Raw genomic sequence first — 27,579 nt, 5'->3', positions numbered from 1 at the left:
GTGGCATTGGACGCTGAGAAGGTGTTCAACCGGGTAGAATGGGGGTACTTGATGGCAGTGCTGGAGCGGTTTGGGATTGGACCAAGATTTGTGAGCGGGGTAAAGCTACTATACAAGGAGCCGAGGGCGAGTGTCCGCACAAACAACATCAGCTCCAGGTCCACCGTGGGACTAGGCAGGGATGTCCTATATCCCCCCTGCTGTTTGCACTCGCGATTGAGCCGTTAGCCATCGCATTAAGATGTTTGGAGGTATGGAAAGGAATAGTGTGGGGGCAGATAGAGCATAGGGTGTCCTTATATGCCGATGACTTGCTGTTGTACGTGTCGGAACCGAGTGTGTCGATAGGGGGAATATTGGAGCTGCTTCGAGTGTTTGTGTCTTTCTCGGGGTACAAGCTGAATCTAGACAAGAGTGAGTATTTTGTGGTATCTCGGCCGGGGGTGGGGACAGGGGGCTGCCATTCCGTAGGGCAGGGACTCACTTTAGGTACCCGGGGGTGCAGATTGCACGGAAGTGGGGGGGCTCCGCAGGTACATTTCTAGTTTGGTGGGGAGAGTGAAAGCTGATCTGGCAAGGTGGGATGGTCTCCCTCTGTCACTGGTGGGTCGGTACAGGCGATTAAAATGAACCTGTTGCCACGATTTCTGTTTATTTTTCAATGCCTGCCGATTTTCCTGCCAAAGGCTTTTTTCAGGGAGATTGAGGGAAGGATTACGTCGTTCATATGGGGAGGGAAGGTGACCAGAGTTAGAAAGGTGCTATTACAGAGAGGAAGGCAGGCAGGGGGTTTGGGTCTTCCGAACCTGATGTATTACTACTGGGCGGAGCTGGGTGTGGTAGTCACCACTGTTGTATTATATTGTATATACTGAACACGAGGGTGTGACGGTAAGGCCCCTGTACTACAGGTACGGGGTAGATCCCTGCCTGCTGGCTCCGCCCAGTAGGCAGAGTAGAAATGTGCTCTCCAAACTGCAGCCATTTCGGCAGCAGCTATAGGAGGCCACACATCTCTGTGTAATAAAGCCTCGATTACTCTCTACTCTCGTCTCGTCGTAATTACACAGAGATTTTACAAAGATGGATCTCCTCATCAAGTCGAATCGCCTGCAGCTCATCCTCACGCAGACAACGCCAGAAAGGACTTCGCACATTGGCTAGCTTGCTTTGAAGCATACATCGGATCTGTGACAGATCCAATCCCAGAAGCTCCAGATTCTGTACACGCGGCTGAGCTCTGATGTCTTTCCCCTCATCCAGGACGCGCCTACCTACGCAGAGGCCATCACGCTACTGAAGGAGAACCACGCTCAGCAGACCAACAAGACCTACGCCAGACACCTCCAGTCCACGCGGCACCAACTTCCCGGTGAGTCTGTGGAAGATTTCTGGTGTGCTCTGCTTGCCCTGTTGAGAGACTGTGAATGCCAGGCCGTTTCGGCCGCTGAACATTCTAACCTGCTAATGAGAGACGCGTTCATTACGGGCATAGGGTCGGCCTACATCCGCCAGCGCCTCTTAGAAGGGGCTACGCTTGACCTCGCGGCGACCAAGAAACTAGCGTTCTCGCTCACAGTCGCCTCACGCAACGTACAGGCGTATGCCCCGGACCGTATGGCTCACCCCTCCTGGGCATCGTGGACCCCGCCAGCGGCCACCCCATCGTGGACCCCATCAGCGACCGCCCCCAGCCAACCCCATGCCTGCACCGTGCGGCAGCCAACTAACCCCGGGGGACCCAAGTGCTACTTCTGCGGACAAACAAAACACCCCCGGCAGCGTTGCCCGGCGCGCAGCGCGTTCTGCAAGGCCTGCAGCAAGAAAGGACATTTTGCTGCAGTGTGCCAGGCCTGCTCATTCGCCGCTATTGTCCCTGCACCCCCCGTGTGCGGCCAGTGGGCGCCGCCATCTTCCTCGCCTCAGACCAAGTGCGGCCCGTGGGCGCCGCCATCTTGCTCCCTTCACAACACGTGCTGCCCGTGGGCGCCGCCATCTTGCTTGCCTCACAACCAATGGGTGGAGCCATCTTGCCTGCCTCAGGACACGTGCGGCCCGGGACGCCGCCATCTTCCCCGCCTCAGGACCCCTGCCCGTCAGGCACTTCATCGGGCCGCTCATTGCCTGCAACCGCCGCCAACCAGCCGCGTCTCCCCTCCATCACGATCGACCAGTCCCGACCCCACAACCTCACGACCGTGTCGACAAAGGTGAAGGTCGACGGGCATGAGATATCCTGCCTTCTGGACTCCGGGAGCACTGAGAGCTTCATCCACCCCGATACGGTAAGGCGCTGCTCCCTCGCAGTACACCCAATTAACCAAAGAATCTCCCTGGCCTCCGGATCCCACTCCATGGCGATCCGGGGAGACTGCATCGCCACCCTCACCATCCAGGGCGTAGAGTTCAGCAGCTTCCGGCTCTATGTCCTCTGCGCTGCCTTGATACTCGGCCTGGACTTCCAGTGCAACCTCCAAAGTCTAACCCTGAAATTTGGCGGGCCCCTACTACCCCTTACTGTTTGCGGCCTCACGACCCTTAAGGTCGACCCACCTTCTCTGTTTGCAAACCTCACCCCGGATTGCAAACCCGTCGCCACCAGGAACATACGGTAAAGGGCCCAGGACAGGACCTTCATCAGGTCTGAGGTCCAGCGACTGCTGCGGGAAGGTATCATCGAGGCCAGCAACAGCCCCTGGAGAGCCCAAGTGGTAGTGGTGAAAACGGGGGAGAAAAACAGGATGGTCGTTGACTACAGTCAGACCATCAATCGGTACACGCAGCTCGGCACGTATCCCCTCCCACGCATATCTGATATGGTCAATCAGATTGCACAGTACCGAGTCTTCTCGACAGTGGACCTGAAATCTGCCTACCACCCATTCGCAAGGCGAACCGCCCGTACACCGCGTTTGAAGCGGACGGCCGCCTTTACCATTTCCTTAGAGTTCCCTTCGGCATCACTAACGGGGTCTCGGACTTCCAATGGGAGATGGACCGAATGGTTGACCGGGACAGACTGCGGGCCACTTTCCCGTACCTGGATAACGTCACCATCTGCGGCCACGACCAGCAGGACCACGACGCGAACCTTTCCAAATTTCTCCACAGCGCCAAACTCCTCAACCTAACCTACAACAAGGAGAAGTGTGTGTTCAGCATGAGCCGATTAGCCATCCTCGGCTATGTGGTTCAGAACGGAGTTTTAGGGCCCGACCCCGATCGCTTGCGCCCCCTCATGGATCTCCCCCTTCCCCACTGCCCCAAGGCCCTCAAATGATGCCTGGGGTTCTTTTCGTACAATTACCAGTGGGTCCCGAACTATGCCGACAAGGCCCGCCCACTCATCCACTCCACCGGTTTCCCACTGACGGCCGAGGCTCACCAGCCCTACAACTGTATCAAGGCCGACATCGCCAAGGCCGCGATGCACGCGGTCGATGAGACGCTCCCCTTACAAGTCGAGAGCGATGCATCAGACATCGCTCTAGCCGCCACCCTCAACCAGGCAGGCAGGCCCCTGGTATTCTTTTCCCGCACCCTCCATGCCTCCGAAATTCGGCACTCCTCCGTCGAAAAGGAGGCCCAAGCTATCATTGAAGCTGTGCGGCACTGGAGGCATTACCTGGCCGGCAGGAGATTCACTCTCCTCACAGACCAACAGTCAGTTGCCTTCATATTTAACAACACAAGATCAAAACAAGATCAACACAAGATGTTGCGGTGGAAGAACGAGCTCTCCACCTTTAATTACGAGATTTTGTATCGCCCCGGTAAGCTCAACGAGCCCCCCGATGCCCTGTCCCGAGGTACATGTGCCAGCGCACAAGTGGACCGACTCCGGACCCTGCACGACGATCTCTGTCACCCAGGGGTCAGCCGCTTTGACCACTTCATTAAGGCCCGCAATCTGCCCGACTCCATCGAGGAAGTACGGACAATCACCAGGGACTGCCAGGTCTGCGCGGAGTGTAAATCGCACTTCTACCGGCCAGACCATGCGTGCCTGGTGAAGGCCTCCCGCCCCTTTGAACGCCTTAGCATGGACTTCAAAGGGCCCCTCCCCTCCACCTACCGCAACACGTATTTTCTCAACGTGGTCGACGAATATTCCAGATTCCCCTTCGCCATCCCATGCCCCGATATGACATCTGCCACCGTCATCAAAGCCCTCAACACCATCTTCGCTCTGTTCGGTTTCCCCGCCTGCATCCACAGCGACCAGGGATCCTCATTTATGAGCGATGAGCTGCGCCAGAACCTGCTCAACAGGGGCATTGCCTCGTGCAGGACGACCAGCTACAACCCATGGGGAAACGGCCAGGTGGAGCGGGAGAATGGGACGGTCTGGAAGGCAGTCCAGCTGGCCCTATGGTCCAGAAATCTCCTGGCCTCCCGCTGGCAGGAGGTCCTCCCTGACGCACTTCACTCCATTCGGTCACTTCTGTGCACGGCGACTCACGAACGTCTCTTTGCCTTCCTCAGGAAGTCCACCTCTGGGTTTCGCTCCCAACATGGCTGGCAGCGCCAGGACCCGTTCTCCTCCGCAAACACGTGCGGCTCCACAAGGCGGACCCGTTGATTGAGAGGGTACAGCTACTCCACGCAAACCCGCAGTACACCTACGTAGCGTACCCCAACGGCCGCCAAGACACAGTCTCCCTCAGGGACCTGGCACCAGCTGGGTCCCCACACACACCCCCCTCTGCCCCAGCGCCACCCTCCCTTCCCCCAGCACACCCCACCACAGCCCCCGCTCCCGGACAATCCGTCCTCCACTTGGTCCCACCCGGGGATGAAGAGGATGTCGACATGCTCCCGGAGTCACCGACGACCGAGCCGACGCCTGACTCGCCACCAGCACTGCGGCGCTCTCAACGACGGATCAAGGCGCCTGACCGTCTAAATTTGTAACCTTCTCTGAAATTTTAATGACAACCTGAATGTAAATAGTTTTCCACCACCCCCGCTGGACTCATTTTTAACAGGGGTGAACGTGGTAGTCACCGCTGTTGTATTATATTGTATTTACTGCACTGCATACGAGGGTATTACGGTAAGGCCCCTGTAGAACATAGAAAATTACAGCGCAGTACAGGCCCTTCGGCCCCCGATGCTGCGCCGACCTGTGAAACCACTCTAAAGCCCATCTACACTATTCCCTTATCATCCATATGTCTACCCAATGACCATTTGAATGCCCTTAGTGTTGAGTGTCCACTACTGTTGCAGGCAGGGCATTCCACACCCTTACTACTCTCTGAGTAAAGAACCTACCTCTGACATCTGTCCTATATCTATCTCCCCTCAATTTAAAGCTATGTCCCCTCGTGCTAGACATCACCATCCGAAGAAAAGGGCTCTCACTGTCCACCTTATCTGATACTCTGATCATCTTGAATGCCTCAATTAAGTCACCTCTTAACCTTCTTCTCTCTAACGAAAACAGCCTCAAGTCCCTCAGCCTTCCCTCATAAGATCTTCCCTCCATACCAGGCAACATTCTGGTAAATCTCCTCTGCACCCTTTCCAATGCTTCCACATCCTTCCTATAATGCGGCGACCAGAATTGCACGCAATACTCCAAATGTGGCCGCACCAGAGTTTTGTACAGCTGCAACATGACCTCATGGCTCCGAAACTCAATAAAAGCTAACACACCATATGCCTTCTTAACAACCCTCTCAACCTGGGTGGCAACTTTCAGGGATCTATGTACATGCACACCGAGATCGCTCTGCTCATCCACACTGCCAAGAATCTTACCATTAGCCCAGTACTCAGTCTTCCTGTTATTCCTTCCAAAATGAATCACCTCACACTTTTCTGCATTAAACTCCATTTGCCACCTCTCAGCCCAGCATTGCAGCTTATCTATGTCCCTCTGTAACTTGTAACATCCTTCCGCACTGTCCACAACTCCACCGACTTTAGTGTCATCTGCAAATTTACTCACCCATCCTCCTACGCCCTCCTCCAGGTCATTTATAAAAATGACAAACAGCAGTGGCCCCAAAACAGATCCTTGTGGTACACCACTAGTAACTGGAGGAGTAAGGGGACAACATTTGCTATCCTCCAGTCTTCTGGCACTATTCCTGTAGACAAAGGTGACTTAAAGATCGAAGCCAAAGGCTCAGCAATCTCCTCCCTAGCTTCCCATAGAATCCTAGGATAAATCACATCCGGTCCAGGGGACTTATCTATTTTCACACTTTCCAGAATTACTAACACCTCCTCCTTATGAACCTCAAGCCCTTCTAGTCTAGTAGCCTGAATCTCAATATTCTCCTCAACAACACTATCTTTTTCCTGTGTGAATACTGACGAAAAATATTCATTTAGCACCTCTCCTATCTCCTCGGACTCCACGCACAACTTCACACTACTGTCCTTGACTGGCCCTACTCTTACCCGAGTCATTCTTTTATTCCTGACATATCTATAGACAGCTTTAGGGTTATCCTTGATCTTACCTGCCAAAGACTTCCCATTTCCCCCCCTGGCTCTTCTTAGCTCTCTCTTTAGCTAACTTCCTAGCTAACTTGTAACTCTCGAGCGCCCTAACTGAACCTTCATGTCTCATCTTTACATAAGCCTCCTTCTTCCTCTTGACAAGTGTTTCAACTGCTTTAGTAAACCACGGTTCCCTTGCTCGACCACTTCCTCCCTGCCTGACAGGTACATACTTATCAAGGACACGCAGTAGCTGTTCCTTGAACAAGCTCCACATTTCCATTGTGCCCATCCCCTGCAGTTTTCCTCTCTATCCGATGCATCCTAAGTCTTGCCTCATCGCATCATAATTGCCTTTCCCCCAGATATAACTCTTGCCCTGCGGTATATACCTATCCCTTCCCATCACTAAAGTAAACGTAATCGAATTGTGGTCACTATCACCAAAGTGCTCACCTACCTCCAAATCTAACACCTATTCTGGTTCATTACCCAGTACCAAATCCAAAATGGCCTTGCCTCTCGTTGGCCTATCTACATACTGTGGCAGGAAACGCTCCTGCACACATTGGACAAAAACGGACCCATCTAAAGTACTCGAACTATAGCGTTTCCAGTCAATATTTGGAAAGTTAAAGTCCCCCCATAACAACTACCCTGTTGCTTTCGCTCCTATCCAGAAGCATCTTTGTAGGTACTACAGGTACGGGGGTAGATCCCTGCCTGCTGGCTCTGCCAAGTAGGCGGAGTAGAAATATATGTGCTCTCCAAACTGCAGCCATTTCGGCAGCAGCTGTAGGAGGCCACACATCTCTGTGTAATAAAGCCTCGATTACTCTTACTCTCGTCTCGTCGTAATTGATAGTGCATCACTGAGTAAGAGGGGTTGAGTCCCAGTGGGTCAGAATGCAGGAGAGTTTGTATAGGGGGTCGCTCCCGATAGCCCCGGGGAAGTACTCAGGGAGTCCGGTAATAATAGCTTAATTGAGAATTTGGAGGCAGTTTCGCCAACACTTCGGGTTGGGGGCAGGGTCAAGGGAAATGCTGATTCGGGGGAACCACAGATTTGAGCCAGGGAGGTGGGATGGAAATTTTTGGAAATGGGATTAAGACACTGAAGGATTTGTTTCTTAGGGTTCGGTTTGCAGGATTGAAGAAGCTGAAAGCGAAGTATGGGCTGGAGCAAGGGGAAATGTTTTGATACATGCAGGTTCGAGATTTTGCCAGAATGGAGATACAGAACTTCCCGGAGGAGCCAGCCTCCACATTGCTGAAGGAGATGCTGACAACAGGGGGACTGGAGAAGGGGGTAGTGTCAGCGGTCTGCGGAGCTATTTTGGAGGAGGAGAAGGCACTGCTGGAAGGGATCAAAGCAAAGTGGGAAGAGTTGGGAGAGGATATGGAGGGGGGGTTCTGGTGTGAGGTGCTCCGGACAGTGAATGCCTCCACCTCGTGTGCGAGGTTGGGGCTGATATAGCTGAAGGTGGTATACAGAGCACACCTCATGAGGGTGAGGATGAGCCGATTCTTTGAAGGAGTAGAAGATGTGTGTGAACGTTGCGGGGGGGGGAGCGCTAACCACGTTCACTAACCACGTTCATATGTTTTGGTCCTGTCCAAAGCTAGAGGATAACTGGAAGGAGGTTTTTAGGATAATTTCTAAAGTGGTGCACGTGAAACTGGACTCGGAGCCCCCGGGAGGCCATATTTGGGATGTCGGACCAGCCAGGGTTGGAAATGGGTGCGGAGGCAGATGTTGTAGCCTTCGCCTCGTTGATCTATAGAAGGCGGATCCTGATGGGTTGGAGGGCACCCTCTCCACCCTGTGCCCTGGCGTGGGGGGGGGGGGGGGGGGGTGATCTGTTGGAATTCTTGACTCTTGAGAAGGTTAAGTTTGAACTGAGGGGAAGGATGGAGGGGTTCTACAATTCATGGGCATTATTCATTCTGCACTTTCAAGAACTGGATAACATCGAACATTAGGGGGGGTGGGTGGGAGGGTTGGGGGGGGCAGTGGGTGTTAATGGCGACTATGGGTGATTCCGGATTCGGTTTTGTCATTTGTTTATGTGAACATGTGGGCGAATGTTTTGGGTTTGGTGGGAGGATGGGTTCGTTGTTATCGTTACCAATATGGGGATTGACATATTTGTTACTGATTATTGTTTATTACTGATTATTGTTTATTGTTGGTGGGTGTAAATTTGGGAGAAAATGCGAAAAGGAGGAGAATAAAGACGGGGGCCCCCATCTTTGACGCCATCTCCGATGCCACCTGCCACGCGCGACCCATGGTGACCGCCATCTTGGGACCACTCCGCAGCCTCCCTGGAGCCCTGCTCACCCGATCATACGTTGGCCGCCGCTACCTCCGACCGGCCTACTCATCACCTTCTGAAGCTCGCCTCCATCACGCTGGACCAGTCCCGGCCTCACCACCTCACAAAATCTACGATGACCATCCGGATCAACAGGCACGAGACGACCTGCCTTTTCGACTCTGGGAGCACAGACAGCTTCATACACCCAGATACGGTAAGGCGCTGCTCCCTCCCAATCTTACCCGCGACCCAGAAAATCTCCCTGGCTTCCGGATCACATGCAGTAGAAATCCGGAGGTACTATGTCGCGACCCTTACTGTACAAGGCATAGAGTACACTAACTTCAAACTCTACATCCTTCCCCACGTCTGCGCTGCCCTATTACTGGGGCTCAACTTCTAGTGCCACCTCCAAAGCCTTACTTTAAAGTTCGGCGGACCCCTGCCCCCCCTCATCGGCTGTAGCCTCGCGACCCTTAAGGTCGCCCCACCCACGCTCTTCGCTAACCTCACCCCGGACTGTAGGCCCGTCGCTACTAGGAGCAGGCGATACAGTGCCCGGCATAGGATCTTTATCAAGTCGGAGGTCCAGCGACTCCTACGAGAGGGCATCGTTGAGGCTAGTAACAGCCCCTGGAGAGCCCAAGTGGTGGTCGTCAAGACTGGGGAGAAACACCGGTCATCGACTGCAGTCAGACCATCAACCGGTACATGCAGCTCGATGCGGACCCCCTCTCCAGCACACCTGACATGGTCAATCAGTTTGCGCAGTATCGAGTCTTCTCCACAGTTGACTTGAAGTCCGCGTACCACCAGCTCCCTATCCACCCGGAGGACCGCCGATACACTGCCTTCGAGGCAGATGGCCGCCTCTACCACTTCCTCAGGGTTCCCTTTGGCGTCACCAATGGGGTCTCGGTCTTCCAATGGGAAATGGACCGAATGGTTGACCAGTACGGGCTGCGGGCCACGTTCCCGTATTTAGATAATGTCACCATCTGCGGCCATGACCAGCAGGACCATGATGAAAACCTCCGGCACTTCCTCCACACTGCCAAATTCATGAACCTCACTTACAATAAGGAAAATGTGTTTTCCGCACAACCTGCCTAGCCATCCTTGGCTACGTTGTGGAAAACGGAGTCCCAAGGCCCTGAAGAGATGCCTGGGGTTCTTCTCCGACTATGCCCAGTGGGTCCCCCAATTATGCAGACAAGGCCCGTCCGCTTATTAAATCCACCGTTTTTCCGCTGACAGCGGAGGCCCGCTTGGCCTTCAACCGCACCAAGGTAGATATTGCCAACGCCGCGATGCACACTGTGGACGAGTCTATTCTGTTCCAGGTGGAGAGCGATGCATCGGACTTTGCGCTGGCCCGTGGCTTTCTTCTCCCGTACACTCCATGCCTCCGAAATTCGACACTCCTCCATCAAAAAGAAAGCCCAAGCCATTGTAGAAGCTGTGCAACATTGGAGGCATTACCTGGCCGGCAGGCGATTCACTCTCCTCACTGACCAACAGTCGGTTGCCTTCATGTTCAAAAGCACACAGAGAAGAATGACAAGATTCTGAGGTGGAGGATCGAGCCCTCCACCTACAACTACGATATCTTGTATCGACCTGGGAAGCTCAATGAGCCCCCAGATGCCCTATCCCGCGGTACATGTGCCAGCGCACAAGTTGACAGACTCCGGGCCCTCCACAATGACCTCTGTCACCCGGGGGTCACCCGTTTTTTTCACTTTATCAAGGCTCGCAACCTGCCTTACTCCATCGAGGAGGTCAGGACCGTGACCAGGGACTGCCAGGTCTGCATGGTGTGCAAACCGCACTTCTATCGGCCAGACAGAGCACACCTGGTAAAGGCCTCTCGCCTCTTTGAGCGCCTCAGCGTTGATTTCAAAGGGCCCCTCCCCTCCACTGATCGTAACGTGTACTTCCTCAACATTGTTGACGAGTACTCAAGATTCCCCTTTGCCATCCCATGCCCTGACATGACCTCTGCCACCATCATCAAGGCCCTTTTCACCTTGTTCGGGTTCCCCACCTGCATCCATAGCGATCGGGGTTCCTCCTTCATGAGCAACGAGTTGCGTCAGTTCCTGCTCAGCAAGGGCATCGCCTCGAGCAGGACGACCAGCTACAACCCCCGGGGCAACGGACAGGTGGAGAGGGAAAACGCGACGGTCTGGAAAGCCGTCCTCCTGGCCCTACGGTCTAGAAGTCTCCCAGTCTCCCGCTGGCAGAAGGTCTTCTCCGATGCGCTCCACTCCATCCGGTTGCTCCTGTGTACAGCCACCAACGAGACTCCTCACGAGCGTATGTTTACCTTCCGCAGGAAATCCACCTCCGGGGTCTCGCTCCCTTCTTGGCTGACAGTCCCAGGGCCCGTCCTCTTCCGGAAGCATGCGAGGAGCCATAAATCAGACCCCCTCATCGAGAAGGTCATGCTCTTCCATGCCAATCTACAATATGTCTATGTGGCACATCATGACGGGTGACAGGATATGTGGCACATCATGACGGGTGACAGGACACAGTCTCCCTTCGGAAATTGGCACCTGCAGGTTCCCCAGCGACCACCGCCCCCCCTCCACCGACTCAACAACTGGGTGAAGAAGAGGACAACACGCTCCCGGACACGCGGGTCTCGACACCGGTGCCCACACCACAGCCGGGACTGAGGCGATCACGGCGGAAGGTCAAGGCCCCCGACAGACTTGATCTTAAGCCCACTTAAGAGCCCGCTGGACTCTTTTTTTTTTAAACAGGGGGTGAATGTGGTAAACCACTGTATTGCATTGTATTGTTACATGCCAGGGCTTGTCCCTGCTGGCTCCGCCTGAGGCCCCTCCCCTCGGGCTCATGTATAAAGGTGGCTGGTCTCCGCCTCTGATCCAGTTCAGGATCAGAGGCCAGGAGGCTTTCTGTTTCATGTATTAAAGCCTCAGTTACGTTCACCACTCAATGTGTGTTCATTGATGGCATATCATGCACAAATCCCAAATGCCCCATCCCAATTTCCAGATCACAGTGGCATAGTGATAGTACTGGACTAGTGATCCAGAGGATAAGATACTGTGGATGCTAGGAATCTGAAATTCAAACAGAAAATGCTGGAAGAACTTAGCAAATCTGGCAGAGTTAATGATTTGAGTCCAATCTTCGAAATCTGTCTTTACCCTGAAGATATTGTCCATTGTGTTGAGTGGCCTTACCATCATGCTAAATGGACTAGATTCAGGACAGTTCTTTTAAAAAAAAAATCTAGAGTACCTGATATCTTGAGATGAACCATAGAATGTGCCTCGTAATCAGGGGATGTGAGAGACCTAAATTTTCTTCCCCTTCAGGATTCTGGGGCAGGGTTCTCTAAAAATGGGGATATGTCCCCAAGCCGGCGGGAAAACCGGCGCTAACGACTCCGGCATCAACGGCCGCCGAAGGTGAGGAATTCTCATCTTTCTAGGGGGCTAGGTCGCCGCTGGAGTCGTCCCCGCAGCTCCAGCTGGCACCAAAGCGCCGGCGCATGTTCGCGCATGCGTGGAGAGGCCTGCATGATCTCGTGCATGCGCGGACAGGTCGGCTTTTTTCTGCGCATGCGCAGGGGTTCCCTTCTCCGTGCTTGCCCTGGGCAATTTTGCGGAGCCCTACAGGGGCCCGTCGCGGAGAAAAGAAGGCCCCCCACGGAACCAGCCCGCCCGCAGATCGGTAGGCCCCAATCGCGGCCAAGGCCACCGTGGGGTCCCCCCGCCCCGGGGGTCGGATCCCCCCCCCCGGGACTGCCCCCGCACACTTACCTGCCAGGTCCCGCCGTGTGTGAGGTGAGTAATTCACGCCAGCAGGACTGGGGAAAACATTACGGCCACTCGGCCCATCGGGGCACGGCGAATCGCTGGGGGGCCCGCTATCAACAGCCCCCGACCGGCCTGGAGGGAATCCCGCCGGCCCCCGAAAAACGGCGGCAGAGAATAGGGCAGTCAGCGTCGAGGTGGGATTCGCGCCTCCCCCGGGGATTCTCCAACCCGCCAACAGGGTCGGAGAATCCCGGCCCTTATGTCAACGCTTATATTGGAAACTGCCTATGTAAATTTGTCATGATGTAATTGTACACTTCCACCAGTGGTGGTGTTCTAGTTTTACATCTGTACAATTTTTAGCCTGAACTGCAGCGATACGCCCATCATCTAACAAACTCTATTTCTCTGCTTGTCATAGTTTTGCTGTTTAACGATGAATAATGGGCGGGATTCTCCGTCCCGCCAGCCCGGTTTTCTGGTGCGGCGCACCCATTCCGGCAGCCGGCCAATGGGGTTTCCCATTGTGGCCATTGCACACCGTTGGGAAACCCACAGGCGTGGGTGCGCTACCGGCAAAGACGAGGATCCCTCCGACGGAGAATCCCGCAGAATATCTTTTTCAATTACTATACAAAACTGTAAATTGGGCGCTGATATATGTCTCTATGCCTTAGTCCGACTATATCGCTCAAATCAACCTCATTTTACTTGTGAGCAATACCACAGGAGATTGACTGGTAATACAAAAGATACATTCAGGTTTGCAATAATGATTACTACAAGGTGCAGAAACATTAGTGTTTAAAATACCTAAAATTGCATGACATGAGTATTCTAGTACTGTATATAACAGGGCTCCCTCGCGTTCTCATCACCCCTACAAGCCTCCACATTCAAAGAATTATCTGATGCCATTCCTGTCACTGACAGTGTGCTACTACCATCTCTGTCCTTCCTTTGCGTTTCAGCATTCCGAAAGGACGATTCCCTTCATGGTCCACTCTTCAATCACCCCAAAACCTCTTCTCCTTCATGGGCAAGTGTAGGAGATACAACACTTGCTCTTTTACACCCATCCACCCCACCATTTAGGGCCCAAACACTACTTCAAGGTGAAATAGCAATTCACTTGTTATTCTTTCAATTTTGTTTTCAATATTTGCTGCTCACAATGCGGTCACCCACCTCTACACTGGAGAGACTAACGGCAGAATCACAGAATTGTTACAGCACAGAAGGAGGCCATTTGGTCCGTCATGTCTGTGCCAGCTCTCTGAATGAGCAACGCACTTAGTACCATAACCCTGTATATATTTCCTTTTTCAGATGGTAATCCAATTCACTCCTAAATGCCTTCATTGAACCTGCTTCCATCACACTGTTTGGCAAAGTATTCCAGATAGTCACAGTTTTGCTGATCACCTCTATTCAATCCACAATCATGATGCTGAGCATCTGCTTGCCTTTCATTTAAATTCTCTGAACCACTCCCACTCTGACCTCGGTCTTCTACAATGTTCAAAAGAGGTCCATTGCAAGCTAGAGGAAGAGCATCTCATCTTTCAATTACGCACTTTACAGCCCACCAGACTCAACATGGAGATCAATAATTTCAGATCATTTTTTGTTCTGGATAGCAGCTGTTGATAATGGTTTTACTATTCCAGTTTGCACCTCCTCTAGACACATCTTGGGGGTGAATTCTCTGCCTCCCCAGCCGCGTGTTCCTTGGCTGCACGCCGTCGCCGGCAGCGGGATTCTCCATTCCGCCGCTGGCCAATGGGGTTTCCACCAGGAAACTCGCGGGCGGGGATGCACTGCCGGCAAAATGGAGAATCCCGCCAGTGAACAATTCACCCCCTTGTGTTTTTTTCACTTGTGCCAAATGCCATCTCCTTTTGCCTGGAATTATCATGTTTTCTGTAACTTAGCTACTCCTGTCCACCAACCTATTATAGACTTGCCCGTTTGTTTTACCCCACCTTCCTTTCCCTTCCTCTGTACTTGCTTAAGACTTGTTGCCTCATAACATTTTCCAACTTTGACAAAAGGTAATTGACCTGAAACATTGGGGGCAACTCTCTGGCCCGGCCTGCGGAGGTGCAAAGCGCGTTATGGCCGAAGATCCTCATGAGGGTGCCAAAATGCGATTTGTGCCAGGGAGAACTCATTTTCATATTCTCCCCACCCCCAGCCAGCGACATAATCTGGTTCAAACCCAACGAGGGAGTGAACCAGGTTAGTACATTTAAACACGAAAATAAAACCAGATTACTGTAGATACTGGAATCTGAAACTAAAACAGAAAATGCTGGACAATCTCAGCAGGTCTGACAGCATCTGTGGAGAGAACGGAACTAACGTTTCGAGTCTGGATGATGCTTTGTCAAAGCTAGAGAGAACTGGAAATAGGGTCAGATTTATACTGCTATGGGGGGGAGGGGGGAGGGGGAGGGGGGGGAGCAGTGGGGCTGGATAGAGGATCAGCGATAGAATCATAGAATTTACAGTGCAGAAGGAGGCCATTCAGCCCATCGAGTCTGCAACGGCCTTTGCAAAGAGCACCCTACTTAAGCCCACATCTCCACCCTATCCCCGTAAACCCAGTAACCTTTTGGACACTAAGGGGCAATTTAGCATGGCCAATCCACCCAACTTGCAATCTTAGATCTAGAATCAATTTACAGTGCAGAAGGAGGTCATTCGGCCCATCGAGTCTACACTGGCCCTTGGAAAGAGCACCCTACTGAAGCCCAGGTCTCCACCCTATCCCCATAACGCAGTAACCTCACATAACCTTTTTGGACACTAAGGGCAATTTATCATGGCCAATCCACCTACCCTGCACATCTTTGGACTGTGGGAGGAAACCTGAGGACCCGGAGGAAACCCACACAGACACGGGGGGAACGTGCAGACTCCGCCCAAACAGTGACCCAAGCCGGGAATCGAACCTGGGACTCTGGAGCTGTGTAGCAACTGTGCTAACCACTGTGCTACCATGATTGACAAAGATGTCATGGACATAAAGACAAAAGGAATATAAATGGTGGTGATAATGACTAAGAAAGATGCTGATTGTGGCACATTAAGAGATCAGAATGTGTTAATGGAAGAACAGGAGTAGGCAGTATGTCAAAGGACAACTTAGAACAAGGAACAGATGGCATTAGTGGGGCAGGGTGGGGGGAAGGGAGGCAATGGTGAGTGAAAAACGGATCAATGAAAGAAATGAAAATAAATTGATAGAAATAAAAATTGGGTGAAGATGTAGGAGGGAGTTCACTGTCTGAAGTTATTGAACTCAATGTTAAGTCTGGAAGGCTGTAACATGCCTAATCGGAAGATGAGGTGCTCCTCCTCCAATTTGCATTGAACACATTCGGTCCATCCGCAAGCAGCATTCAGACCTTCCTCACACCTGCCATTCGAACTCACCATGCTCTCATGTCCACATGTCCGTCCTTGGCCTGTTGCAATGTTCCAGTGAAGCCCAACGTAAACTGGAGGAGCATGCATTCTCATCCTCCAAAGTGAAGCTGGTGGGACTCACTACTGGAGTCTAAAAACGGAGACCAGACATGATGACCACATCGGAGGTTCGGAGGCCATAGAAGCCCATAGGTGGTTAGGGTCGTGACTGTAAAGTACCATCGCACTACCAAGAGGCAGAAAGTGGGGTATTGGAGGGGTGGGGCTGAAAAAGGGGATCTTTGGCGGAGTGTCGTTCACTTGGTGGGAGGGGGGGACCTGATGACAGCAATGTGGAGGAGGGGGCTTTGTCAGAAATTGGGGATGGGGAATATGTAGGATTGTATTAGGATCGAGGTACCCTTTAAAAATGGTGCCCCGATCTCAGTGGAACCAGACTTGCCGGCGTCTTTAGGTCCCGCACATCTTATTCATGATGCAAACTACCCCAACCTCCAAAACAATGTCTAAGCGTTGCTGGATTGCGATCTGGATCGCGCCGACCCACTCCGCAGAAATTGGGCCGCGTTTCCCACTAGAGACCACACTTAGAAATATTTTGGGGAGAATTGCGCCCACTAATTCTGGTTCTCTCCACAGATACTGCCTGACTTCCTGAATATTTCCAGTATTTTCTGTTTTTATTCCAGCAATTAAAATAATTACTAACAACAGTTATAAGCAACTTACAACATTGCATCAGTGATATGGTGCAAAATATATTCTTGCAGTTAATCTCCACATCTCTTGCCAGAATTAGTTTGTCCAGATGTGGATACTTGCATAAGCAGCATTTCAAAGTATGAGATATATACCTGAAGAATCAATAATAATTAAGAAAGGAGTGATAATAATTAAAACAAACAGATTTTGAAACAATAGCTAAATCTATCTTATCCTTTGCAAAAGAGGAAAACTTCTTTCCAATAATTTTTCTAGCATATTTACATAAGAAACATAAGAAATAAGAGGAGTAGGCCACACAGTATTAGGAGCCTGCTCCATCATTCAGTGATATCATGGTTGATCTTCAATCTGAACCCTACTTTCCTGTCCTATTCCACAATCCTAGGTTTGGACACGGGTTAGCCTGCTCAGGAGAAAGTGCCTGCAAAAGCAGGAATTTCATTGTGGGGGCATGGGTGCAGGCAGGAGTTGGGCTATCAGCCAGGAGAAAAATTCTGAGGCAGTCGCAAGGGCTGCAGCATGTCGAGATGGCCTGCTTAAATGGTCCACCTCAGTGCTGTGGGACTTGTTCCCAGTTAAAATAAAAACAGAAAGGACCTCCCAGCCCTTACTGCCCCACCCACTCCCCATGTCCCACTTTTCCCAGCTCATTTCCCCACCCACTCCCATGACTACTCATAGAATCCCTACAGTGCAGAAGGCCTCCTTTTGGCCCATCGAGTCTGCACTGACCATCTGAAGAGCACCCTACCCAGGCCCACTCACCTGCCATTTCCCCGTAACCCCACCTAACCTTTGGATACTAAGGGGCAATTTAGCGTGGCCAATCCATCTAACATGCACATCTTTGGACTGTGGGAGGAAACCGGAGCATCCAGAGAAACTCCATGCAAACCCGGGGAGAGCATGCAAACTCCATACAGACAGTCACCCAAGGTCAGAATCAAACCCGGGTCCCTGGCTCTGTGAGGCAACAGTGCTAGCCACCATGCCGCCCCAATGACCCCCATTGCCCAACCCCCAACTAGCCCCTATGGTTCCTCATGCCCCATGCTAAGCCATGACACTTATGTGCCCCTTCATCCTTTTCACACGTTATACAAACAAGAAACTCCAGTGACAGCAGGATACGTAAAAAAAGCTTTAAAAACGTCATTCATTGATAACTTCCCACTCCTTTTTACTACAGCCAAATGAAAGTATCAATTATGTATTCTTGGCTGAGAGCCCAGACATTTAGGACACTAAAACAGAGAAAACATTGCTAGTTTGATAGTTCTAGCTCTCTGATATTTTGTGTCAATTTCACAATGTTTATTTCCACAAAATTAAGAGGTTTTAAGTGCCTGCAGTTTCAGTGGTTGAAACTTTAAAGCATCTGGGTGATTGACTCAGTGGAAATTCAGGGTTTATGTCGAAAACTCAATTGATCACATTCTTGCGTATACTCAATGACTGGATTTCCAAAATGCATTCGATAAGGTGCCACCAAAAGGTTTATACACAAGATAAAGGCTCATGGAGTTTGGGTTGATACATTAGCATGGGTAGAGAATTAATCAATGGACAGGAAGCAAAGATGAGGGATAAATGAGGCATTTCAAGTTGGTAGGCTAGGACTAATGGAGTGCCGCAAGGCTCATCGTTGGAGTCTCAGCTATTTAATTAATGACAGTAGAGCTCAAGAGACTGAGCAGTACATCAGTTTTCTGATAATACAAAGCTATGTGGGAATGTAAGCTAAGAGGAGCACACAAAGAACCTACAAGAAGACAGGTTAACTGAGTGTGTAAAAATGTGGCTAATGGAAAATAATTTGGGGGAATGTGATGTTATTCACTTCAGTAGTGAGAACAGAAAAGCAGAATACTTTTAAAAAGGTGTGAAAATTGTAAGCGTTGCTGTTACTAAGAACTTTGGTGTACTCATAAAAGGAAGACAGAGGTTGGGATTCTCTGTTTGCTGATGCCAAAATCGGGAAACGCGATTGGGTGAAGAATAGGTTCCGAAGCCAAAATTGCAGCAGACGCCAAATCACAATTTTCCGTCACCTCGACAGCGGCATCAATGCATTCTGGAACGCTCGTGCTGTAAACACCATTTGCATATCAGTACCGGGCCTGACCCATTATTCTCCGGGGCTTCTGTGATGCTCAGCCTCTGATGGGCCAAGTTCCTGATGGCGCGGTTCACTTGTGCTTTTTAAAATCGTGAAACCGGCATCGTGCCTGCCCCCCCCACCTCTGGCTGGGGTTTGGCTCCTGGGTGACAGGGGTTATTCATTGCGGTCGTGGCTATCCGGAGGCCACAGACCAATGCAGAGACCTGCTGCAACGACGCCTATATAGCGACCAGGTCCGAGCGGTGCTTTGGCTTCCTGAAGATGGGGTTCAGGTGCCTGGACCGCTCTGGAGGGATCTTCAGTATGATGCTGAGACGGTCGCCCGTATCTTGGCGGTCTGCTACGTCCTCCACAACATCGCACAGCAGAAGGAAGATGAACTGGAGGTGGAAGATGAACACCAGGCCTCGTCTGACGAGGATGTGGGGGAAGGTAAGGATGGGCAGTACATGGGGCCCAGGCAGGCAGAGGAGGCCGCACGACGTGTGCGTCAGGACCAATGCGCATGGAATGCTCTATTCGCCTTCTGGTTCCTGATTTTGGGGGGGAGGGGGGGGATGCTGGCAAGATCCACGGGCACCACCACCCCCCCCCCCCCCCCCCCCCCCAACCCCGTGATACATACCTGCTGCACTACAGGATGCAGGGCCTGGGTTGGCAGTAACATGGGATGGAGGATCACCATCTACCTGGGTGATCCCTGCATGCGACCTGGCCATTCCATCACATGGTGCCTTCGGATCCCTGGGATGATGCGGTAGGGACGGACGGCTGGGGAGCCCAAGCCACCCACTATGTCCGCCCAATCTGCCCCCGGCACTGATCCCCCTTTCTGGTCAGCCCAGACCAGCCCACCCCTCACACCCATTGGACAGAGCACCAAGGCAGGTTGGAACAGTGAGAATAGGTGTTTAATGTGACAGCGTATACACAGATTTGTGCCCTAGCCCCTATCACTAAACTGTGCCCTGTACCCAAGCCAACTTAACTGGTATCTAACTTTTTGGCCTCATGGTCCCTTACGCTATGACTTGGTGGATCCCCAGACAGTACAGCAGGAATGAAGGCGGCCTGCTGTGCTGCTGTGACCAAGCCCTGCGGCCTGGGTCCTCGTTGCCGACCATCTTCTGGGCGACCGGCCTGCCCCACACCCCACACCCCTCCCAGCGCCTGGGCAATGCCACCGACATTCCCGCCATGGCCTGTTGTGACTGGACCAACTCAAAAGTGCTGCTGCGATTTCCAGGTGGCTCTCGCACATGGTTGGCTGTGAGGCGGCAACCCTGTCCTGGGCCTCGGCCAGGGCCTACACTGAATGCCCCAGGCCTTGGACATGCTGATCTGTAGCCAAAACCCTCCACTGTGGACACCACGAGTATTGGCCTGGGTGGCACACATGGTCGGTACCATCTACTGTTCCTGTACGTGGTTGGACTCCTCCAACTGCACCTGCAGGTGTTTGATGCTTGCCGACAACCTCTCATGTAGTCACTGGCTCTGTGACTGCATCTCCACGATCGATTGGACTCTCTGGTCCACAAGCCCGAAACCCATCTGAACAGCAGCTTGTTCCTAGGATCGGCTTGCCCTCCGACCGTCCACCCCCTCGGGAGTTCCTACCTCCACCTGCTGTACCTAATCAGCTGTGTGGTGCGCACCAGATAGTGTCCCAGGAGCCTCTTCACTAAAGTGCCCAACCGAGGTGAGTGCCTCTGGGACGATGGAGGGTGTTGGAGCCATCTGTGACGGGAAATCTGTGTCATCCTCAGACTTGAGCTTGAGGGGGGGGGGGGGGGGGGGGGGGGGGGGGAGTAGGGTGAGAGTGGGGTGACGGTGAGGGTGGTTTGAGGATGAAGGTGGTGTGGGGATGGGGCTGGTGTTCGGGGGTGGTTGATGCACGTGTCACAGGGAACCGCAACTCAGCTGGGTCTCACTTCATCGCCTGTGGCCGAATTCCACCCCGGTGACCTCCCTTTCCTCCACGCCGCCGACCACGGGCTCTCTGCCATGCCACGGTCAGGGGCCACAGGTTCGGCGGTCTTCTCACGCACCCAGCGGTTATGGGCGGCCCTTTCCTGAGGGGGGGTGAAAACGGAAAACAACAGTGCTAACAGTCCAACCGCGCATGTAGCCCAGGGGATGGGTAGTTGATGGCCTCAGTGGCCAGAGCACGCAGCCATGGCGGCCGGTATGGGTACCGGCATGTGGGGCAGGGTGGGGGTTCTGCCACCCACCGGATTGTTGAGGGTCAGGTTACATCTGTGTGGGATGCGGGTTAGTGCCAGGGGCACAGTGTTGCCTGCTCACTCTGGCCACCCTGAGGAGGTCATGTAGTTTTTTCCGACACTGCCGGCCATTCCATAGGTTGTTTCCCATGGAGCTGACCGTCTCTGCCACCTGCGCCCTGGCACAGTGAATGGCGGTGGCTGCAGCCTCCTTCCCGGGCCAGGTTACAGGGTCATTCGACTCTCCTCCACCACGTCCAGGAGGGTCTCTAGCTCGGCATCGGTATAGCGTGGTGCTGTTTTCCTTGCTGCCTTCTTGTTGGCTGGGATGGTGTGTGTGGGAAATGAAGTGTGTATATCCGGCTGCAGCTTGTCAGCCTCCCGAGTGTCAATTGTGAAACCGGCGAGTCCCACAGCGTTTCTCATTGGAATCGAGTGCATTCCACATGGCGCCGGTGGGCTAACTCCTCAACAGTAGCAGAATTGGTCCAGGTGCAGCACCAGTTTTGCTGTCATGGATCTCCATGAGTCCTGCGTCGGGTCAACATTTAGTCTCAGAAATGGAGAATCCAGCCCAGGAATTTAGTGTGCAGGCACAGCAAGTAATTAGGAAGGTGTTCTATCCAAGGATATTAGAGTACAGAATAATGAAGTCTTGCTACAATTGCACAGGGCTTTGGTGAGATCACACCTGAGGTTCTGTGTACAGCTTTGGTCTCCATACCTAGGGAAGGATACAAACATAAGAAATATGAGCAGAAGTATGCCATTCAGCCCCTAAAGTCCACTCAGCCCTTCAATAAGATCATGGCTGATCGGTTTGTGTTTGACGTTTTACCTTCTACCGCGATAACCTTTGATTTTCTTGCCTCACAAGAATTTATCTACTTCTGCCTTACAAATGTTCTATTACCCAACCTTCCCCACCTTATGAGGCAGGTAGTTCCAAAGTTGTACACCCTCTGAGAGAAAAGATTTCTCCTCATCTCTGTCTTAAAAGGGCGACCCCTGATTTTAAAAAGTGTCCCTAGATCTGGACTCAGCCATGTCCACCTTGTTGAGACCATTCAGGATCTTATACACTTCAGTCCAAAGATGTGCAGGTTAGGTGGATTGGCCATGATAAATTGCCCTTAGTATTGGGTGGGGTTACTGGGTTATGGGGATAGGGTGGAAGTGTTGATCTTGGGTAGGGTACTCTTTCCAAGAGCCGGTGCAGACTCGATGGGCCGAATGGCCTCCTTCTGCACTGTAAATTCTATGAAAATCAATTCCCCCTCCACCCTTATAAATTCCATTAGAAACAAGGCGTGTCTGTCCAACCTTTCTTCATAAGACAACCCATCCATTCTAAATCCTAATAGTCCTAGTCACATTTACTGTTCCAATATCCCACCGCCGACCAATGGCAGGCTGCCTCCGCCGGCACATGGAAAATCCCATTCAGTGTGTGGGACTGGAACCCACATTTAATCCCACATCAGGATTCGAACTTCAAAAAGAAAGTCCAGTCCTATGTCAACGGGGTTTCCCATTCTATGCACCCCACTCCCCGCCATCGGAAACCCCCAGCAGGGGTTCACTGTCAGCGGGACCAGAAAATCCCGCCAGTGAGAACTGCTGGAAAATTCCAACCACTGTACCTGGAATATTCACCCGACAACAATCTTTTTACAGGATTGGCCAATTAATGGCCAGAGGGGGCTCGCCGTCCAATTAAAGGCTCCTGAGGCCAGTGGGCTAAAAAGTGCTCCTCCAGCAATAACACATGCTCAGCCGAGAGAGAGTGACTGCGACAGGAACAGAGAGATTACTGGCTAGCAGCTCTTGGGGGTAGGACATCCTGCCTCAGGGATGCAAAACATCAACCTTGGGAAACTAATTGCTCAAGTCACGCAAAATTAGCTCACCCTTCAATTTTCCAGCCGCCGGTCAGGGCCATGACCTCCACGTTAAATTTGGCCAAGGTGTGTCCATTTTCCAATGGATTGCAACTCATGCGGCAAATGTGGAGGCTTCCCACTATGGTTTTCCTCTCAAGGATGGATTTTCCATGTCCTCACCAGTGGTAGGGTAACTGTTGGGATTTCTTGGAAAATCTATGTCTTGGGTAGGGTGTGTAGATAGTCTTGATCATGTTAACATCAAAAAGGAGGAGGTATTGGGTCTTTTAAAATATATTAAGGTAGATAAGTCTCCTTGTCCGGATGGGATTTACCCCAGATTACTGAGGTAAGCAAGGGAGGAAATTGCAGGGTCCTTGACTGGCATCTTTGTATCCTCATTGGCTACAAGTGAGATCCCAGAGGACTGGATAATAGCTAATGTGGTATCGCTGTTTAAGAAAGGTAACAGGAAAAATCCAGGAAACTATAGGCTTGTGAGCCTCACGTTGGTAGTAGGTAAATTATTGGAGAGAATTCTCAGGGACAGGATTTATACCCTAGTTGTGACTAGCGGTGTTCCACAGGGATTTGTGCTTGGGCCTCTGTTGTTTGTAATATACATAAACGATTTGGAGGAAAATGTAGCTGGTCTGATTAGTAAATTCGCTGATGACACCAAGGTTGGTGGAGTGGCAGATAGTGTTGAGGATTGTCTGAGGATACAGCAGGACATGGACAGGTTGGAGACTTGGACAGAGAAATGGCAAATGGAGTTTAATCCGGACAAATATGAGGTAATGCATTTTGGTAGGTCTAACATAGAGGGGAAATATACCGTAAATGACAAAACTCTTAGGAATATAGAAAGTCAGAGAGATCTGGGCGTGCAGGTCCACAGATCTTTGAAAGTGGCAACACAAGTGAACAAGGTAGTCAAGAAAGCATATGGAATGCTTGCCTTCATTGGATGGGGTATTGAGTATAAAAACTGGTAAGTCATGCTACAGTTGTATAGAACCTTGGTAAGGCCGCACTTGGAATATTGCGCACAATTCTGGTCGCCACACTACTAGAAGGATATGGAGGCTTTGGAAAGGGTGCAGAGGAGGTTTACAGGATGTTGCCTGGTCTGGAGGGTGTTAGCTATGTGGAGAGGCTGAATAGACTCGGACTGTTTTGATTAGAAAGACGGAGGTTGAGGGGTGACCTGATAGTGGTCTACAAGATTATGAGGGGCATAGATAGAGTGGATGGGCAGGCACTCTTTCCCAGGGTGGTGTGGTCAGTCACCTGGGGCCCATAGGTTTAAGGTCTGTGGGGAAAAGGTGAGAGGAGATATGCGAGGCAGGTTTTTTACGCAAAGGATAGTGAGTGCCTGGAATGCGTTGCCAGGGGAGATTGTGGAAGCAGATTCAAAAGGCATCTTGACAAACACATGGATAGGATGGGTTTAGAGGGATACAGTACAAGGAAGTTCTGAGTGTTTTGGCCAAGGGTAGTTATCATGACTGATACAGGCTTGGAGGGCCGCGGGCCTATTCCTGTGCTATATTGTTCTTTATGTCAATAAGCCTTAATTTTGACACATGCTGGTGTTAAGATACCGGAATAAAAGAAAGATTCAAGAATTCACTAAAATTAGGATTGAGAATGAAACTGGACGACTAAAATTAAAATATTGGGTAAAAGGGGAACTGATGGGTGCAACTGTCTGAAGGGGTGTTTTTTGTCATGATATTCAAACACACACATCATGATGGACACACCACTGACAAATCAGAGCACACAACACCACAACCAATCACACACAAAGACAGGAACCATATAAAAGCACGAACACGACACCTAGTGGACAGTAGGTCTGGGGACAAGGACACGGACACGACCGGTTTTAACATCACAAACAGGGAATCCCCACGTGCAGAGTATCAAGACAAAACTGTACATAGAAAGTTTAAATAAAATAGCGTTGTACCATATACAACCGTGTTGACTCATCTGTGTGTCAGAACGCCCAACACCACATTTTTGATATGCGAATTAGCGGAACAGTAGGAAACTGTGTTTACCTCAGTGACTAGGGGAAAATAATGGCATATAGAAGAGGTGACCTCAAAGTGGAGAAATAAGAAAATAATTTGCACCTCTATGCTAAAATCCTGGACCATGGGGTTATCTGAATCAGGTAACATCAAGGGGGAAAACAATTTATCCATAGCAGGACAACTGGAGATGGAAAGACAGGAGAGAAGCAGCTACCAATATAACCACACCCAGCAGTAGAAAACAGGCTCTCACACAAACAAGTTGTTGCTAAAAGCTGCTGTTTAAAAAAACTCTAACAGAGAAGTACCTCGACACTGAACTGAACATGGCCTCCCCAAACCTGGAAAATAACCTGTAGGTGCTAACAATATGCTGTATTTAGCTCTTAGAGTTATATCATATTGGATGTTGTTTGGACAGGGAGCATTTCTCAAGAATTCTGCAAACGTAGGTAGTTAGGAATAACGGTTAGCTTTATGAGATACTGTGTGCATATAGCCATTATTGCAGTTAAGCGTACTGTTGTAGTGTATTGTAGTCTTTTTTTAAATACTTTTTTTAAGTTAATAAATATTATTTTTTACATTTATTCTTTATTAAATGATTAAGCAAGACTGACTGTGTTCCTCATTGGTTTGTATATCTTGCCTCATATTATACCAATTGAAAATATATGCCACTAAGAACCGGTGTTCCAAGTTCCCCTTCTGGGTTTTGGGGTACCCTTGAACTTAACATCAGTGGGGTTCTTAACATCGGTAATGAGTAAGGTTCAGGAAATATACTACTTGTTGTTTTATGAAATTTAACAGAGAGAATTTGTTATGGATTCTCCGAAATCTGTACAAAATAACATGTGGGTTAGTGAAAAAGTGGCTATTTTTAAACTCTGTAAAAGATATTGCATCTACAGGTCATGATGGTTTGGTACAATTTTGGCAAAACAAATTATTCTGCAAACAGGCTCGGAGTGCATCCTCCAAAGTTAAAGTTGGCAGTAAAATTACACTTGCACTCAAATAATAGCAAGTCAGCTTCTTGTCAGCCCAAGCCAAATTCAGCTGTGGATCTCATTTGAATGAAACAGATCATCTGCAGCGGGCATCCGGATCCAGCATGCTGGTTAGGTCCTGATGAATTCCGACTGACTCCAATGGTGAACCAAACTGTAGTTAGGACCTGGAGTGGGGGGCAAAATGGAAAGAGTCTAACCTGGTCCATTAATGGTGCCAGGAAGATCACTTCTACTCCTCCGAGCTACACATAAATGTAAACTTGAAAAAGGATTGTGTCGTACAGTTCCATTAAGTATGACGAACTAGGCGCTTAAAACTTGGTACAACTAGGCAGTGCTTACCAGTAACATTGTGGTTTTACAATCAGCGTTCGGAATCTCATGCATACACAAAGTGCCTCATACTAATTTCAAGCATGTGTCTACTTTAAATAGTGTAACCCTGGTCATATGAGGGGCACATAGGGTGAGAACATACAACCACACTTTGTTCCCTATTCTTCATTTTATATCCAAACAATGAACAAAACAAAATTAAATGGCTCCCCCAAGTGTGTAGAGGAATAATTAGAAATTTTATACAATTATATAATTTTCTATAAGTAACAAGGGAGAGAGTAGGGTCTCTGAAGGATCTACAAGGTCATCTATGTGTGGATCCACAAAAGATGAGTGAGATCCTAAATGAATATTTCTCACTGGTATTTACTGCTGAGAAAGGCATGGATGTTAGGGAATTTGGGGAAATAAATAGTGATGTCTTGAGGAGTGTACATATTACAGAGAAGGAGGTGCTGGAAGTCTTAAAGCGCATCAAGGTAGATAATTCTCTGGGACCTGATGAAATGTATCCCAGAATGTTGTGGGAGGCTAGAGAGGAGATTGCGGGTCCCCTAACAGAGATATTTGAATCGTCGACAGCCACAGGTGATATGCCTGAAGATTGGAGGGTAGCAAATGTTGTGCCTTTGTTTAAGAAGGGCCACAGGGAAAAGCCTGGGAACTACAGACCAGTGAGCCTAACGTCTCTGGTGGGTAAGTTGTCAGAAGATATTCTGAGAGACAGGATCTACAGGCATTTAGAGAGGCAAGGACTAATTCGGGATAGTCAGCATGGCTTTGTGAGTGGAAAATCATGTCTCGCGAATTTGATTGAGTTTTTTGAAGGGGTAACCAAGAAGGTAGATGAGGTCAGTGTAGTCGACGTTGTCTGCATGGACTTTAGCAAGGCTTTGACAAGGTACCGCATGGTAGGTTGTTGCAAAAGGTTCCATCTCACAGGATCCAGGGTGAGGTAATAAATTGGATACAAAATTGGTTTGACGATAGAAGACAAAGGGTGGTTGGAGAGGGTTGTTTTTCAAACTGGAGGCCTGTGACCAGCAGTGTGCCTCAGGGATCGGTGCTGTAATATATATTAGTGATTTGGATGAGAATGTAGGAGGCATGGTTAGTAAGTTTGCAGATGACACCAAGATTGGTGGCAGAGTGGACAGTGAAGAAGGTTATCTAGGATTGCAACAGGATCTTCATCAATTGGGCCGATGAAT

General features: G+C 50.6%; 1 protein-coding gene across 7 annotated transcripts in view; it reads right to left on the bottom strand.

The window, feature by feature from the left end:
- Positions 1-27,579, bottom strand: part of LOC140424818 (uncharacterized) — a 223,961-nt gene that overhangs the window by 11,784 nt on the left and 184,598 nt on the right. For all 7 annotated transcript variants that reach the window (XM_072508275.1, XM_072508279.1, XM_072508276.1 and 4 more), the window contains one exon: positions 16,739-16,863. In XM_072508275.1, coding sequence (XP_072364376.1) covers positions 16,739-16,863 — 125 coding nt within the window. The remainder of the gene's footprint in view (positions 1-16,738; positions 16,864-27,579) is intronic.

This window comes from Scyliorhinus torazame, chromosome 6, assembly GCF_047496885.1.
Source record: "Scyliorhinus torazame isolate Kashiwa2021f chromosome 6, sScyTor2.1, whole genome shotgun sequence".
In the NCBI taxonomy this organism is placed as follows: Eukaryota; Metazoa; Chordata; class Chondrichthyes; order Carcharhiniformes; family Scyliorhinidae; genus Scyliorhinus; species Scyliorhinus torazame.
The sequence above is the reverse complement of the archived record's forward strand: the minus strand, read 5'-3'. Positions and strand labels throughout refer to the sequence as shown.